General features: G+C 36.4%; 1 protein-coding gene across 6 annotated transcripts in view; it reads left to right on the top strand.

Moving 5' to 3' along the window:
• DECR1 (2,4-dienoyl-CoA reductase 1) overlaps nucleotides 1-14654 on the top strand; it is a 46404-nt gene that overhangs the window by 9430 nt on the left and 22320 nt on the right. For 3 of the 6 annotated variants that reach the window (XM_041768925.1, XM_041768920.1, XM_041768924.1), the window contains 4 exons: nucleotides 8564-8766; nucleotides 11333-11390; nucleotides 11510-11596; nucleotides 12998-13145. In XM_041768925.1, the coding sequence (XP_041624859.1) occupies nucleotides 8564-8766; nucleotides 11333-11390; nucleotides 11510-11596; nucleotides 12998-13145 (496 nt within the window). Of the gene's footprint in view, nucleotides 1-3232; nucleotides 3357-6075; nucleotides 6138-8563; nucleotides 8767-11332; nucleotides 11391-11509; nucleotides 11597-12997; nucleotides 13146-14654 lie in introns of those variants that run through there. The other 3 variants (XM_041768921.1, XM_041768922.1, XM_041768923.1) reach the window with 2 other exon arrangements.

The raw sequence follows: 14654 nt of genomic DNA, 5'->3' as shown, positions 1-14654 counted from the left end.
CAGTGCCCTGCTCTCAGTTAAGGAGAGGGTGGAGGTACTCAAGCAATCCACACAGGCACCGAGCTTGAGCGCACAATGGCCCATGGCAAGCCATAGATGTGGGTAGAGTTTGGGCTCTCTGTTTCTTTTCCAGTTGGTGGGATCACTAATGGTATTAGTGGGTGGGACAGTTCTTCATTCTGCAGCATTATCTGTTCCGGTATTGGAGTATCAATACAGAGCATCCTGCCCAGCTCCCTCTTGTATTTCCAGATGCATCCAGCTGAGAGCTACCTCCATGGCTGCAGTGGCAGTGGTCTAGGCATTGAAAAGTGCAAGCATGGGCAGCCCGGGTGGCTCAGCAGTTTAGCACCGCCTTCAGCCCAGGGCCTGGGCCTGGAGACCCGGGATCGAGTCCTGTGTCAGGCTCCCTGCATGGAGCCCGCTTCTCCCTCTGCCTATGTCTCTGCCTATCTCTCTCTCTCTCTCTCTCTCTCTCTCTCTGTGTGTGTGTCATGAATAAATAAATAAAATGTTTTAAAAAAAAGTGCATGTAGGGCACAGACGTGTGCCTTCTAGCAACTGGACAAAATAAATCAAGAAGCAGTTATTGGATGCTTACTGTGTGCATAGACTATTGAGTTGCATTGGGAATGCAAAAATATGCATTTTTCAAAGTCATCCTTTGAAAACTAAGATTGTCAGGTCTTCACCAAGCTGATGTTTTTATATGACAGTCTGCAAAGCTCTCATCCTGTGAATCTGAGTCAGGATAAATTTATTCTTAAAAGAAATATTCATGTCGGGATGCCTGTGTGGCTCAGTGGTTGAGCGTCTGCCTTCAGCTCAGGGCATGATCCTGGGATCAAGTCCTGCATCAGGCTTCCCTCAGAGAGCCTGCTTCTCCCTCTGCCTGTGTCTCTGCCTCTCTCTGTGTGTCTCTCACGAATAAATAAATAAAATCTTAAAAAAAAATTCGTGTCAATCTAAACCAACAGGTACTTAGAAACTCCAAAAAAAAAAAAAAACAGATTATGAACATCCTTAATTTTCCTTCTAAGTATAGCTCACACTTGTGTATGGAACATACAATACTTAAACTTTAAATAAATCCTTGTAACACTGATCATATGCTAGTGTTCTTGCTATAACTTTGTTTTCCTCTATATCCTTTTTATATTGTGTGCTTGCATATATGATTTGATTTGTGTTAACTTTTTAAAAATATTTATTTACTTAGAGCACGTGCATGAGCGGGGTGGGGATAGAGGGAAGAGGCAGAGGGGAAGCAGACTCCCCACTGGGTGGGGAGCCCTGTGCTGGGCTCTCAGTCCCACAATGCCAAGATCATGACCTGAGCCAAAACCAAGAGTCGGACATTCAACCGACTGAGCCATGTGAGTGCCCCTGTGTTAACTATTTTTAATCAAATATCAATTTATGAACATACCTAACACTCAACATTACAATATGCACTGACTATACAAAAAGTCCCTCTCCCAAGAGGTTAGTGCTATGAATAGTTTCTTGTGGATCTTCCCAACAATTTTTGTTCATGTATCAGCATATGTATGAAGATATTTTCATTAAAAGACCACACAATTGGGAGCATTTTATATTTATTTCCCTGCCTTGGATTTTTCCCTTAAATGTAATGCTTCGCATTCTTGATATTCAACAAATATTTGTTGATAGTTTGGATAAATACATACTGTTATTAGAATAGACTATATTAAATGATACATAGTTTTTTGTTATATGGATGTGCCCTAATTGGCTGGGTATACCCCCTACTGAAATGCTGATCTATTGTTTTCTAGTATTTTTTATTACAACCAATGCTTTCATATATTATATGTTTGACTGTTCTGTGTTCCTTGCATTTCTGAGTCCCTAAAAGTGAATTTTGAGATACGCTTGTCAGCTTATGCAAAGAGCCAACTGGGATTTTGATGGGGGTTTTATTGAATCTGTATATCAATTTGGGGAGTATTGCAATCTTAAAAGTTAAGTTTTCTAATCCATGAACACAGGATGTCTTTTTATTGTCTTTTTATTTATTTAGGCCTTCTATAAGACTTAATGATATTTTATAGTTTTTAATTTATAAGTATTGTACTTCTTTTATTAAATTTATTAGCACTTTTTCTTTTTGATGTGATTGTAAATAAAATTGTTAATTTCATTTTCATCTTAGTATGTATTTTTGAACATAGCTTCTCCCTCCCACCCAAATGAATGAGTATATCTTTTGGGTTAATTCCTAAATGTGGAGTTGTCAGGCCAAAGGTTGTGTATTGTTTAGATAATATTTTGAAAATACGTTACCAAATTGGCCTCCAGAGAAGTTGCCCCAATTCATATCAACAGAGTGTAAGAATGACTTTAATAAGCTATTTTGTTTTGTATTGTGTATTATGAAATCTTGAACCTTACCAATCTTGTGAGGAAAAAAATGATTATCTTTGTTTAATTAACATTCACTTACTTATAAATATGATAGTATGTATTTTTTTGCATGCGGACTATCTTTTTTAAGGCCTTTGCCCAGTTTTTCCATTTGCAAATGACTTATTCACAAATCAATAGATTTGGATTCAGGGCCTAATTTTTGAGAAGGCATAATTTAGAGTTAATGGAAGTAACTTATTTCAACTTGATGAAGTACAGAGAGCTGAATTTATATCCATAGCATCATTAAGACTCTACTTGTCTGCACTCATGTGATTTTGTTTGGTGTTAGAAACCCTGTTTAGTAATGAATGGATGCTCTTCTATCTTCCTGGATGCTCACAGTCCGGTGAGAAAAACTGAGATTCTGATGGAGGGAGGGATTCATTGGGCCCATTTTTAACTGAGACATGTTTTAAAAATATCAACTGTTTTTGGCACTTTGGCTTGGTTTTGAAGGCTGGTCCTGCAAGGTGGGAGAATAAAATGAGTAATTCAGGTAGATGAGAAATCAGAAGCAAAGGCCAGAAGGAGAAAGTTGTTGGCAAGTTTCAGGAATGCTGAGGGGTTGTTGAGCATAGAGTATATACCTCTAAGTGGTGGAACTGGTAAGAAGTAGAGCTGGGAAGGTAGGTTGAGGCCATATTGTCCAGCTTGAATGCCATGCTAAACAGCTTAATTTTTGTATTTTTGACTCTAGAGGACATCAGTGTTGTTGTTTTTTTAAGAGTTTTCATTTATTTGGGAGAGAGAGAGTGCATGTAGGAGTGGGGTGAAGTGGGGAAGAGGGAGAAGCACACTCCCCGATGAGCAGAGAACCTAACATGGGGCTGGATCCCAGGACCCTGAGATGATGACTTAAGCTGAAGACAGATGCTTAACCAACTCAGCCACCCAGGCACCTCATGGACACCAGTGTTTTTGAGGTATGGGCTTTTAATGTGGAGGCCCGGTCAATTAGTAATAGTGACAATGATGGTGAGATAGCGAAGCTAAGAGTTAAATTACCTTCTTTAGCTCCACAAATTCTGCATGTTATTAATGATATTTATAGATTTGAAACTCAATTTTCTTAATAGTGTACCTAGAACATTAAACAATTATTTCTACATTGCTATATAAAAGAGGAAAAACCATTTTTCCCCTTTCCATTTTGTATTGGTTTCTTGGGTTTTATTTAGATGAGGAGTAAGGCACTCAAATGACAGTGGTTGCAGAAGCTGGACCTAAGAGTTGGTAGAGCTTTTGCATTTTACCTGAATTCTAAATATTGGCTCAAAAATTTTAAAATATTGAGCAGGCCTAATAACAAAACATCTGGCTTGGGTCACCAGTCTGAGCTTATTGTAGGTGTTTATTCTAGGCATTTGAGACCAGCCAAAATACTTTGGTAATTTAAGAATTAATCTCGATGCTATACAGTTCTCATCCTCCAGGGAAGAGACAGTCAAGACTCTTTAAAGGAATTGCCATTCTGAGGATTAGAAGTATGATCGCTTTTCATTAGTTTAGATGCTATCATTTAGGACCATATGAAGGTGGAAGATATTATTTATATGATGTGAGAGAGTCATGAGTATGGAGGGATGGCAGATGATAGCTGATACTTTTTTGGGGGGAGTTTATAGCTTTTTAAAAATATTTTATTTATTCATGAGAGACACAGAGAGAGGCAGAGACATAGGCAGAGAGAGAAGCAGGCTCCATGCAGGGAGCCCGATGCGGGACTCTATCCCGGGTCTCCAGGATCATGCCCTGAGCCGAAGGGAGGTATGCTTAACCGCTGAACCACCCAGTTATCCCAATTTTAGAACTTCTAGTAAGCAAATTTGTTTGCCAAAGTGAAAGATGTTAGAGAATTTTAAGAGTTTTAGATTTTAGAGATATCCAGAGAAAGACAAATACCATATGATTTCACTCATATGTGGAATATAAGAAACAGAACAGATGAACATAGGGGAAGGGAAGGAAAAATAAGATAAAAACAGAAAAAGAGAGAGAGAGAGAGAGAGGAAGACAAACCATAAGAGACCCAGCTATAGGGAACAAACCGAAGGTAACTGGAGGGGAGGTGGGTGGGGGATGGGGTACCTGGGAGATGGGCATTAAGGAGGGCACTTGATGGAATCAGCATTGGGTATTATATGCAACTGGTGAATCTCTGAATTCTACCTCTGAAACTAATAATACACTATATGTTAACTAACTTGAATTTAAATTTAAAAAATTTAAAAAATAAAGATGTTCAAAGAAATCAATCTTGATATGAAAGATGTTATATCTACTTTCAAAAGACAACTTATTTCTGGAAAAAACACAAAGCAAGGTAATTTGTATCTACTTTCTATGACTCAAAAAGAAATGGCCAAAATGCTGTTTCAGGTTATTCAAGATCCTCTGTAGAAATAGGAGACGGAATACCACAAGATTCTGTGAGGTCTGTTCATTTCTATGGGTCTTAATATTAAAATGAACAACTTGTTTTTAGGAAGAAAGATGGTTTGTATTTAATATTTAATAGCATTTATGCTATGAATTATCAGAAGGTAATGAAATAAAATAGCCTATCAATTTCTTCACTTTTGTTTGGTGGGAAAAATCAGTATGATTAGATCAAGTAAAACACAACAGGTATGCCTGTGCTGTGTAGTCACCTGATACCTTATAGACACTTACTAGGGATTGTTATCAAAGTGATTATATTTTTACCTCTATATTCTTCTATTATTGAGGAAGTTTATTTATTTATTTATTTATTTAAATTTTTTTAAAAAAATTTATTTATGATAGTCATACAGAGAGAGAGAGAGAGAGGCAGAGACACAGGCAGAGGGAGGAGCAGGCTCCATGCACCAGGAGCCCAACGTGGGATTCAATCCTGGGTCTCCAGGATCACACCCTGGGCCAAAGGCAGGCGCCAAACCGCTGCGCCACCCAGGGAGATCCCTATTGAGGAAGTTTAGAAAATGTTTTAAGATAAATAAAAAATGTTTGTATACAAATATTTTATTTACTTAATTTATCTTTCATAAAGTACCATGTCACATTCTCTATACAAATCAGCACTAAATAAGTAAAAATTCATTTTAGAGCCTTTGGAAAATTAGAACACATTTTTTCATTATTAATGGGAAATGACAAACTCACCAGCCTACTTGTGCAAATTTCCTGATTCATCATCTTAATGTAATAGTCCTGGAGGCAGTGGCAGCCTTAAGTAAAACTGCCATTTTTGTAGAGAAAGATTATTGTAGGTCGCTTGGGTTATTATGCTTTGGCAAAAGGATGCAAAAAGAAAATGCTTTGTCAACATGAAGCTAAAGGAAATACAATGACCAGCATGGAACATAATCAGATTCACAAATTTATCTTCAATTATTTTATACATGTTTTCAAATTTTGTCTTCCAACAACATTTTTTCCTGATTACAAAAGCAAATCATACTTATTGAAAAGATTTTGAAAATACTGAAAACCAAACGAAAAGCAAAAATAATCATCCGTAATCTCATCATCTAGAGATAATAACTGTAAGAAAGGTAATGGATGGACTCTGAAGTCAGACATCTTGGACGCATCAAGTCTTTTCTACTTCCTATTTTTCTACTTCTTTAAAGTTGGTTAATTGACCTTTCTATTTTTCAGCTTTTCCATCTATAAATTGGGGATAACAGCAGACAGAATTCACCATATAGGATTGTTGTGAGGTAATGCACTGAAAGTCTTTAGTAGACCGTGGCAAATGATAAATATTGAATCTACTACTTACTGTTGTTACTTCATTAGTCTTTTTTTTAAAGCATATATTTCTATTTATAGTTAACATATTATATACTTTTTTTTTTTTTACTTAATATCATATCGTACACATTTTCTTGTGTAAATCATTGCCCACATTACCAATTGTTTCCTTAAGAGAAATTTTTCGGGTATCCCAGGCCAACTGATGCAGCAGCCCACTTGGCTTACAGGAATATTCTAGCAGGAAATGATAGATTCTGGGATTTTAATCTTCCAACCATGACCTGATGGGGAATATCATGTGCCTCTTTGGTGTGATCATTAATGAGTTCAGATCATTAATGTAGGAGTTCAGCGAGGGAGGAAATACACAAGGTGATGGGGGAGGGCTCTGGAGCCAGATCACATTTGAATCTTGGTTCCATAACTTGGGCAATATATTTAACTTCTCTGGGACTTCCTGTACAGTGGGGTAAAAATAATACCTATTTAATGGGGTGGTGAAAATGAACTGGTTTGATATCGAATCCTGATACATGGTAAGCACTTAATAAAATTAGCTCTTTATTGTTTGTTATTATGTTCAACACTTAAAGTTTCTTTTTATAATTAAATGAGAGAATGGCAGTGATTTTCACAAGTAATGTGAGGATGTGAGTTGTAAGACATAAGATAGGACAATACATATATTTTTAGTGTAAATTGTTATTTTTCCCCTATTTCAAATATAACAAGTAGTCATCTGTTGTAAATTTATTATCCAAAGGACAATATAGGAAGAGGCATTTGATTTAATAAGCCTTATGAGGAGATTTTAATAATTTTCTTCAGTGATTCAAAAACGGAATGTGATTTTTATCCAAATTATTCTTGTTAAAAGATGAATATGCTTTATGTTCTTTTTTTGCATCTTTTTTTAAAGAATGCATCATTCAACTAACATCTTTTTAAATTGTTTATTAGTTTCAGAGGTAGAATTTAGTTATTTATCAGTCACATATAACACCCAGTGTTCATTCCATCAAGCACCCTCCTTAATGCCCATCACCCAGGTACCTTATCCCACATTCACCTCCCCTCCAGCACCCCTCAGTTTGTTTCCTAGAGTTCAGCGTCTCCCTCTCAATTTTCATTTTATTTTTTCCTTCCCTTCCCCTATGTTCATCTGTTCTGTTTCTTAAATTCCACATATGAGTGAAGTCGTATGGTATTTATCTTTCTCTGATTTATTTCGCTTAGCATAATACCCTCTAGTTCCATCCACATCATTGCAAATGGCAAGTTTTCATTCTTTTTGATGGCTGAGGAATATTCCATTATATATATATTCCACATCCTCTTTATCCATTCATCTGTCTATGGACATGTGGGCTCTTTCCATATTTTGGCTATTATGGACATTGCTGCTATAAACATTGGATTGCATGTGCCCTTTCGGATCACTATGGTTCTGTCCTTTAAATAAATACCTTGTAGTGTGATTGCTGTGTCGTAGGCGAGCTCTGTTTTTAACTCCATACCATTTTCCAGAGTGGCTGCACCAGCTTGCATTCCCACCAACAGTGTAAGAGGGTTCCCCATTCTCTGTGTCCTCGCCAACATCTGTTGATCCCTGAGTTGTTAATTTTAGCCATTGTGATCAGTGTGAGGTGGCATCTCCTTGTGGTTTTGATTTGTATTTCCTGCATGTGGAGTGATGTTGAGCATTTTTTCATGTGTCTGTTGGCCATTTGTTTGTATTCTTTGGAGAAATATCTGTTCATGTCTTCTGTTTATTTCTTGACTGGAATTTTATTTTTTGGGTGTTGTGTTTGATAAGTTCTTTATGGATTTTGGATACTAGCCCTTTATCTGATAGGACATTTACAAATATCTTTTCCCATTACATAGGTTGTCTTTTAGTTTTGTTGACTGTTCCTTGTTCGGTTAGTTCTTTTTAAAGTTAAATTTAAGCAGAACCCCTGTAAATAATAATACTAGCACTTATAGAATGGTTAGTATATACTAAAGAATGGTCTTGGTATTTTATTTGTATTTATTCATGTGATACTTAAAATGTCCTATGAATAAGGTTCTGTTATTGTCTCCGTTTATAAAAGAAAATTGAGGCACAAAGAGGTTAAATCACTTGCAGGTTATACAACTAGAGAGAAAATTCTGTTGTATGTAGTCATGCTCCGAAGCCCATGCTTTTAACCATTCCGCTATCTTACTTAACATCCCAGTAGAAAAGAGAGTCATAATTGATTAAATACAGTACAATATGTTTACAGTGAGTTTGTTAAACTACGAATTTGATTAACAGTACATTCAAGAGTAAATTTTTTGAAATTCATCTATTTTGTGGAAATGCATTTACAAAAGTTTCAATTAATCTATTTTTCCCTTTCAGTTTTTCAGTTTTGGAACACAACTATTGTATCAAAACAATGAAGCTTTTCAGTCTAAATTCTTCCCACCCCTTCAAAAAGCGATGCTACCGCCCAATAGTTTTCAAGGAAAAGTGGCATTTATTACGGGAGGAGGTACTGGCCTTGGTAAAGGAATGACAGCCCTTCTGTCCAGCCTGGGTGCTCAGTGTGTGATAGCCAGCCGGTAAGTCATGGTCAGCAAATTGCCTGACAAGAGTCTATTATAAAATAGTTCTGTGCCATGATATTGAAAACACCGTTTACCAGAGTTTTTGAATTTAATTTTCTATGAAATATCTTTTAGATTATTTAAACAAATTTCCTTGGAAAAATCAGTTATAATTTGTAATGCTAGAAATACAGATGGACCATGATTTACATTGATTTCAATTTAGGATTTTTTGACTTTACAATGGTCAGTGGTGTGAAAGTGATACACATTCAGTAGAAACTGTACTTGGAAATTGAAACTTTTCCCAGACTAATAATATGTGGTAAGATACTCTTTCATGATGCCAGCAGTGCATTTCAGCTCCCAGTCATCCCCTTGGTCATAAGGGTAAGGAAATGATAATATTCACACCCATTTTGTACCCGTACAACCCTTCTATTTTTTTTTTTTTAAGATTTTATCTATTTATTCATGAGAGACAGAGAGAGGCAGAGACACAGGAGAGGGAGAAGCAGGCTCCCTGTAGGGAGCCTGATGTGGGACTCGATCCCGGGTCTCCAGGATCACACTCTGGGCTGAAGGCGGCACTAAACCGCTGAGCCACCCGGGCTGCCCTGCTTTTTCACTTTCAGTACAGTATTCAATAAGATTACATGAGATATTCAGTAATTTATTATAAAACAGGTTTTATGTCAAATGATTTTGCCCAGCTATAGGCTAATGTTAATCATTAATGTAAGTCAACCTGGCTTAACCTTTAGGCCAGGTTAAGCGATGATGTTTACTAGGTCAGGTGTATTAAATGCATGTTCAAATTATGGTATTTTCAACTTACGATGGGTTTACCAGGGATGTAACCCCATTGTTAGGCTGAGGAAGATCAGTAATGATTGATTATGAAATTGATGATGTATATATTAACCAAATTCAGTGATAGAATTTTTTTCCCTAAACCTGAAGCTTAAGTTAAAAAGTACTGTATTGAGGCTGCTTTGTTTTCAGTTAGGAGTGATTATAGTTACTGCTTCAAAGGATAGTTAGCCTTGTACTAAGATAATGGGCATAACCCTTCCATTTTCTATAAGACGGGCAGATGTTTCAAAACATCTATTGTGATAAATGTAGGAAGGATAAGGCGATGTAGATGGAATTTCTTATTTAGGCATATCCTGGGATCCTATAACTGTGTAAGTCTAGAACTTTAGAGACAGGCCCCAAAATCTACAACTTCCTTTTATTTTGAAAAGTGTAAAATTTTTAGATAGGCTGAATAGGAATCTGAATGACAACAAGTCACTATGTAATTTACAAAGGCCCAAAGGAACTACTTTCAGATGTTTCCTTTAATGCAAATTGGCCTGAACATTTTTTTAAGATATTATAGTGTTTTTACAAATATTAAAGTATTATTTTCTTTGTAACACTACATATTTTATATTTACGGTTTCTTTTTGTGTTTCTTTCAAGAATGTGAAACTGAATGCATATAATGCTTTTATATCTTTAAATTTGGTCTAAAATCTACTAACATAAATCTTATACATAACAGATTTTATATAGTATAATGTAAGTTTACATTATATCATGAATGTGTTTTCTTTCTAAAGCAGGTTTGGGCAAGGGAACAGAAGTGATTATATACTAAAGAAATAATTTTATTTTATTTTTTTTCATGTTTCAAGTCTTTATTTAAATTCTAGTTAGCATATAGTGTAATATTGGTTTCAGGAATAGAATTTAGTGATTCATCACTTATATATAACACCCAGTGCTCATCTTAACAATACCCACTATTTAGCTCATCTACCCACCTCCCCTCAAGCAACTCTCAGTTTGTTCTCTATAGTTAAGGGTCTCCAATGGTTTGCCTCTCTCCCTCTCTCTTTTTTTCCTTCTTCTATGTTCATCTGTTTTGTTTCTTAAATTCCACATGAGTGAAATCATATAATATTTGTCTTTCTTTGACTGACTTATTTCCCTAGCATAATAATACTCTCTAGGTCCATCCACATTGTTACAAATGGCAAGATTTCATTCTTCTTGATGGCTGAGTAATATTCCATTATGCATACATGCGTGTGCGCGCACACACACACACACCACTCCTTGTTTATCCATTCATATATATATATATATATATATGTGTGTGTATATATATATCCATTCTTTATTCATACCCCACATCTTCTTTATCCATTCATCAGTTGATGGGCATTTGGGCTCTTTCCATAATTTGGCTATTGTTGATCCACTACTACAAACAGTGGAGTGCATGTGCCCCTTTGAATCAGTATTTTTTACTAAGGAAATAACTTCAAATTTGTGAGTAGATATAAAATAATTAGATTAAAGGTAAATAACTCAGTAATTGAGTATTAGATATATAAAAATTATACTAATTTAACTTTTAGAAAGTGAATTCATTCAAGCTGACTGTAGATACAGCTTTTGCATTTTGTCAAAATTACATCAGTTTAAGCTATAGATTCTCTTTGTTTTTTAATTTATGGAATTAAAAAGATGAAAAATATGAACTTATTTCAGAGCTTACACAAAGTACCATGTGCTTTATTTCTAGAAACATTGACGTTTTAAAAGATACCGCAGAACAAATTTCTTCTCAGACTGGAAATAAGGTAAAAGAGTTATTTAATTCAGATTTAGGAATTAAAACATGCTTAAATAACTTATTCATGTTTTTAGTTTAAGAAGTCTGAAAAATTTAGGATTCTCTTTTCTCTCTGATATTTTTCAGGTTCATGCAATTCAGTGTGATGTTAGGAATCCTGAAATGGTGCAAAAGACTGTGTCGGAATTGATCAAAGTTGCAGGACATCCTGCTGTAAGTGTAATGGTGTAGAGGCCAAAGTATGAGGTGTTTGATGTTGATGACACCCACCAAGATGTGCTAAGGATGCACTAAGGGAATAAAATATTGATGTGAGCAAGTGCTGTGTTGAGAAGCACCTGTTTTCTGTCCTTAGCAAAGAGCTGGCTTTGCTCAGAGCAGCGAACAGATTAGGTGAACTGCTACACCACTGCCTTTCGGAAATACTTTAAAAATGAAGTTACAGTTGTATAGAACAAACCTGATTTCACTTTATGTAATAAGATTATGAAATAAGAAGAGCAGTTATCCAAGGGCATAATATCTAGTTTAAATGATTCATGTGCTTTGCTTTTCCTAATAATTTTGGATTATCTCTATCGATAGAGGAGAATGATACAAGTAAAGAGATCTGTAAGATACTGCAGATTTTTCCTTTAAGACCAGAGATGTGCATAGGCATTTTTGCTGTTGTTTTGGTTCATGTATTGGAAAGAAGCGATTTCTTCCAATAGTCTCTTTTTTTAAAAAGACTTTACTTATTTATTCGTGAGAAACACACAGAGAGAGGGGCAGAGACACAGGCAGAGGGAGAAGCAGGCTCCATGCAGGGAGCCCGATGTGGGACTTGATCCGGGGACTCCAGGATCACGCCCTGGGCTGAAGGCAGATGCTCAACTGCTGAGCCACGCAGGCGGCCCAAGAGAGGACTGTTCTAACTTAAAGATAGTTTCAGACAGACCAGTAATATTGAATCTGCTAGTAGAACTAAGAAGAATCTTTATCAATGGTGAGGAAACATGTTATCAACCAAGAATTTCATTGGGTTAAATTAAGCCAACATGTCACCAGAAATTAAAAGACATTTTGAGATTCCTTGAAATACAGTTAGACAAGTGGTAGATATGCTTAGTCCACATTTGTTTTCTTTTTTATTTATTTATTTATTTATTTATTTATTTATTTATTTATTTATTTATTTATTTATTTATGATAGTCACACAGAGAGAGAGAGAGAGGCAGAGACACAGGCAGAGGGAGAAGCAGGCTCCATGCACCGGGAGCCCGACGTGGGATTCGATCCTGGGTCTCTAGGATCATGCCCTGGGCCAAAGGCAGGCACCAAACCGCTGCGCCACCCAGGGATTCCCACATTTGTTTTCTTAATGATAGATTCTATTGTGATTTTGAGACAAAGAGGATTCTGAAATTTGGTAAATTGGTGAGATTTTCACAGGCTCAAAAAATAAAACCAAACCAAATCCCATGGTATTATTTTATAGCACACTATTAACTTTAGCTTTATCGTATTATTTGGGTTAATAAGTTTCAGAAGTAAAAAACTCTTCAGGGAAAATGTTCTTCCTTCTATAACTTCTATAGAAATTTCTATAACTTGCCTTATTCATCTATTAGATTGTGATAAACAACGCAGCAGGGAATTTTATTTCTCCCACTGAAAGACTCTCTGCTAATGCTTGGAAGACCATAACTGACATAGTTCTAAATGGTACTGCCTATGTGACATTAGAAATTGGAAAGCAACTAATTAAAGCACAGAAAGGTATGTTGATTAATTTTTCATGTGTTTATTGGGTCCTTAGTACACACACGTTCCGTGATAAACCCTGGGATATTTATAAAAGTCAATAAGACATAAAAGTCAATAAGACAGTGTCGATACTTGTACAACTCATAGTCTAATGGAGAGGAAAGATACTGAGGTGATTATCACATGTTATGATATGAGCTATAATAAATATATATTTTATGTGTGTGGGAAACCCAGAGACAAGAACAACTAACTCTCCCTAGCGATGGTTATCAGATTGAGGAATAAGATGCAATTTGAGCCGAATTTCCAAAGATCTAGATGTGGGGAAGTGGGGTGTGTGTGGGAAGTCCATGGAAAGAGACCTGCTGGAGGAGCAAAACTGGGTTTAGAGACTGATGCAAATTTGATGTGGTTAGAGATGAGGAGGAAGAAGAATGGCGGGAAATGATTATGGGGAGGTGGTTTGGGTATAATTGGGAAAGTTCCCAGTACCAAAATAGAAAATTTGATGTTAATTCTGAAGGAAATGGGGAGAGATTTCCTTATGGATTTCTCTTGAAGCTGTCTCATGAAGAATGTGACTTGATTGGAAAGCATACTGGCAACAATGTGGGGGGATGGAAGAGATTAGGAAGACATTCCAAAGGGTTTGACTTTTCCTTTGGTATGTGGCTGCATGACATAGGGGATAAATTAGGAGACATTTAGCAGACAAAATCAACAGGCATTACTGATTAGATGAGAGAGTTTGTGCTGAGTGAATAGTTTGGATGATGGTGACGTCAGTGTAGTCATCTGGGGAACTAGATGTAGAGAGAAGTTACTAGAACATTTTTGTTTAGTACTATGAACAAACTTTATAAAAGTCTGTGCAATATAAATATATGTGTGATATGTGTGTGTGTGTATATACATATATGTCTAGAATCCGTGTATGTTTATTCGTTTAATGGACACTTACTGATGACTTTAATGTAGCAGGTCTTGTGCTATATGCCCAAATGTCAGAGGTGGATGAGACTCTGTCGCCAAACAAGGTGGGGAGGGGTTGGGACTTGATAGATCGTGGTATTTCTCAGGGTGGAGAGTATTCTGAGCAAGGAAAAGGAGGAAGAGTCCTGGTGCTCCTTGAAGGATGTCCTTTGGGTCTTAGGGGGAGAAAGGAAGGCATGGAGCTGGCCAGTTTCCTTCTTCTGGTTCGGAAATCTTTGCCTCGTTAGATTTAATTTCTTCTTTACTGTGTGAGTGATTCTCGAGCCAGCTTGAGAAAGGATGTAGGGGCAGGCAGAGGGCTGCTAGAGGGTGCTTGCTGTTTTTGTACATGTATAAGCTCCATCCTTTCTCATGTACTCACTGGGATGGAAGCCCCAGGTCACTCATTCCCACTGCAGCAAAGTGGGTATCCGTTCCTTTTGGAGTTTCCATGCTTTTATTTTGTTTTGTTTTTGATTCTGTTTTTTTTTTTTTTTTTTTTTTTTTTTCAGGAGAGATGGATGGTTGAGAAAGGAGACAGAGACG

This window comes from Vulpes lagopus, chromosome 9 (assembly GCF_018345385.1).
Source record: "Vulpes lagopus strain Blue_001 chromosome 9, ASM1834538v1, whole genome shotgun sequence".
Lineage (NCBI taxonomy): Eukaryota > Metazoa > Chordata > Mammalia > Carnivora > Canidae > Vulpes > Vulpes lagopus.
Note: the sequence above shows the minus strand (reverse complement) of the source record. Positions and strands in the feature narration are given on the sequence as shown.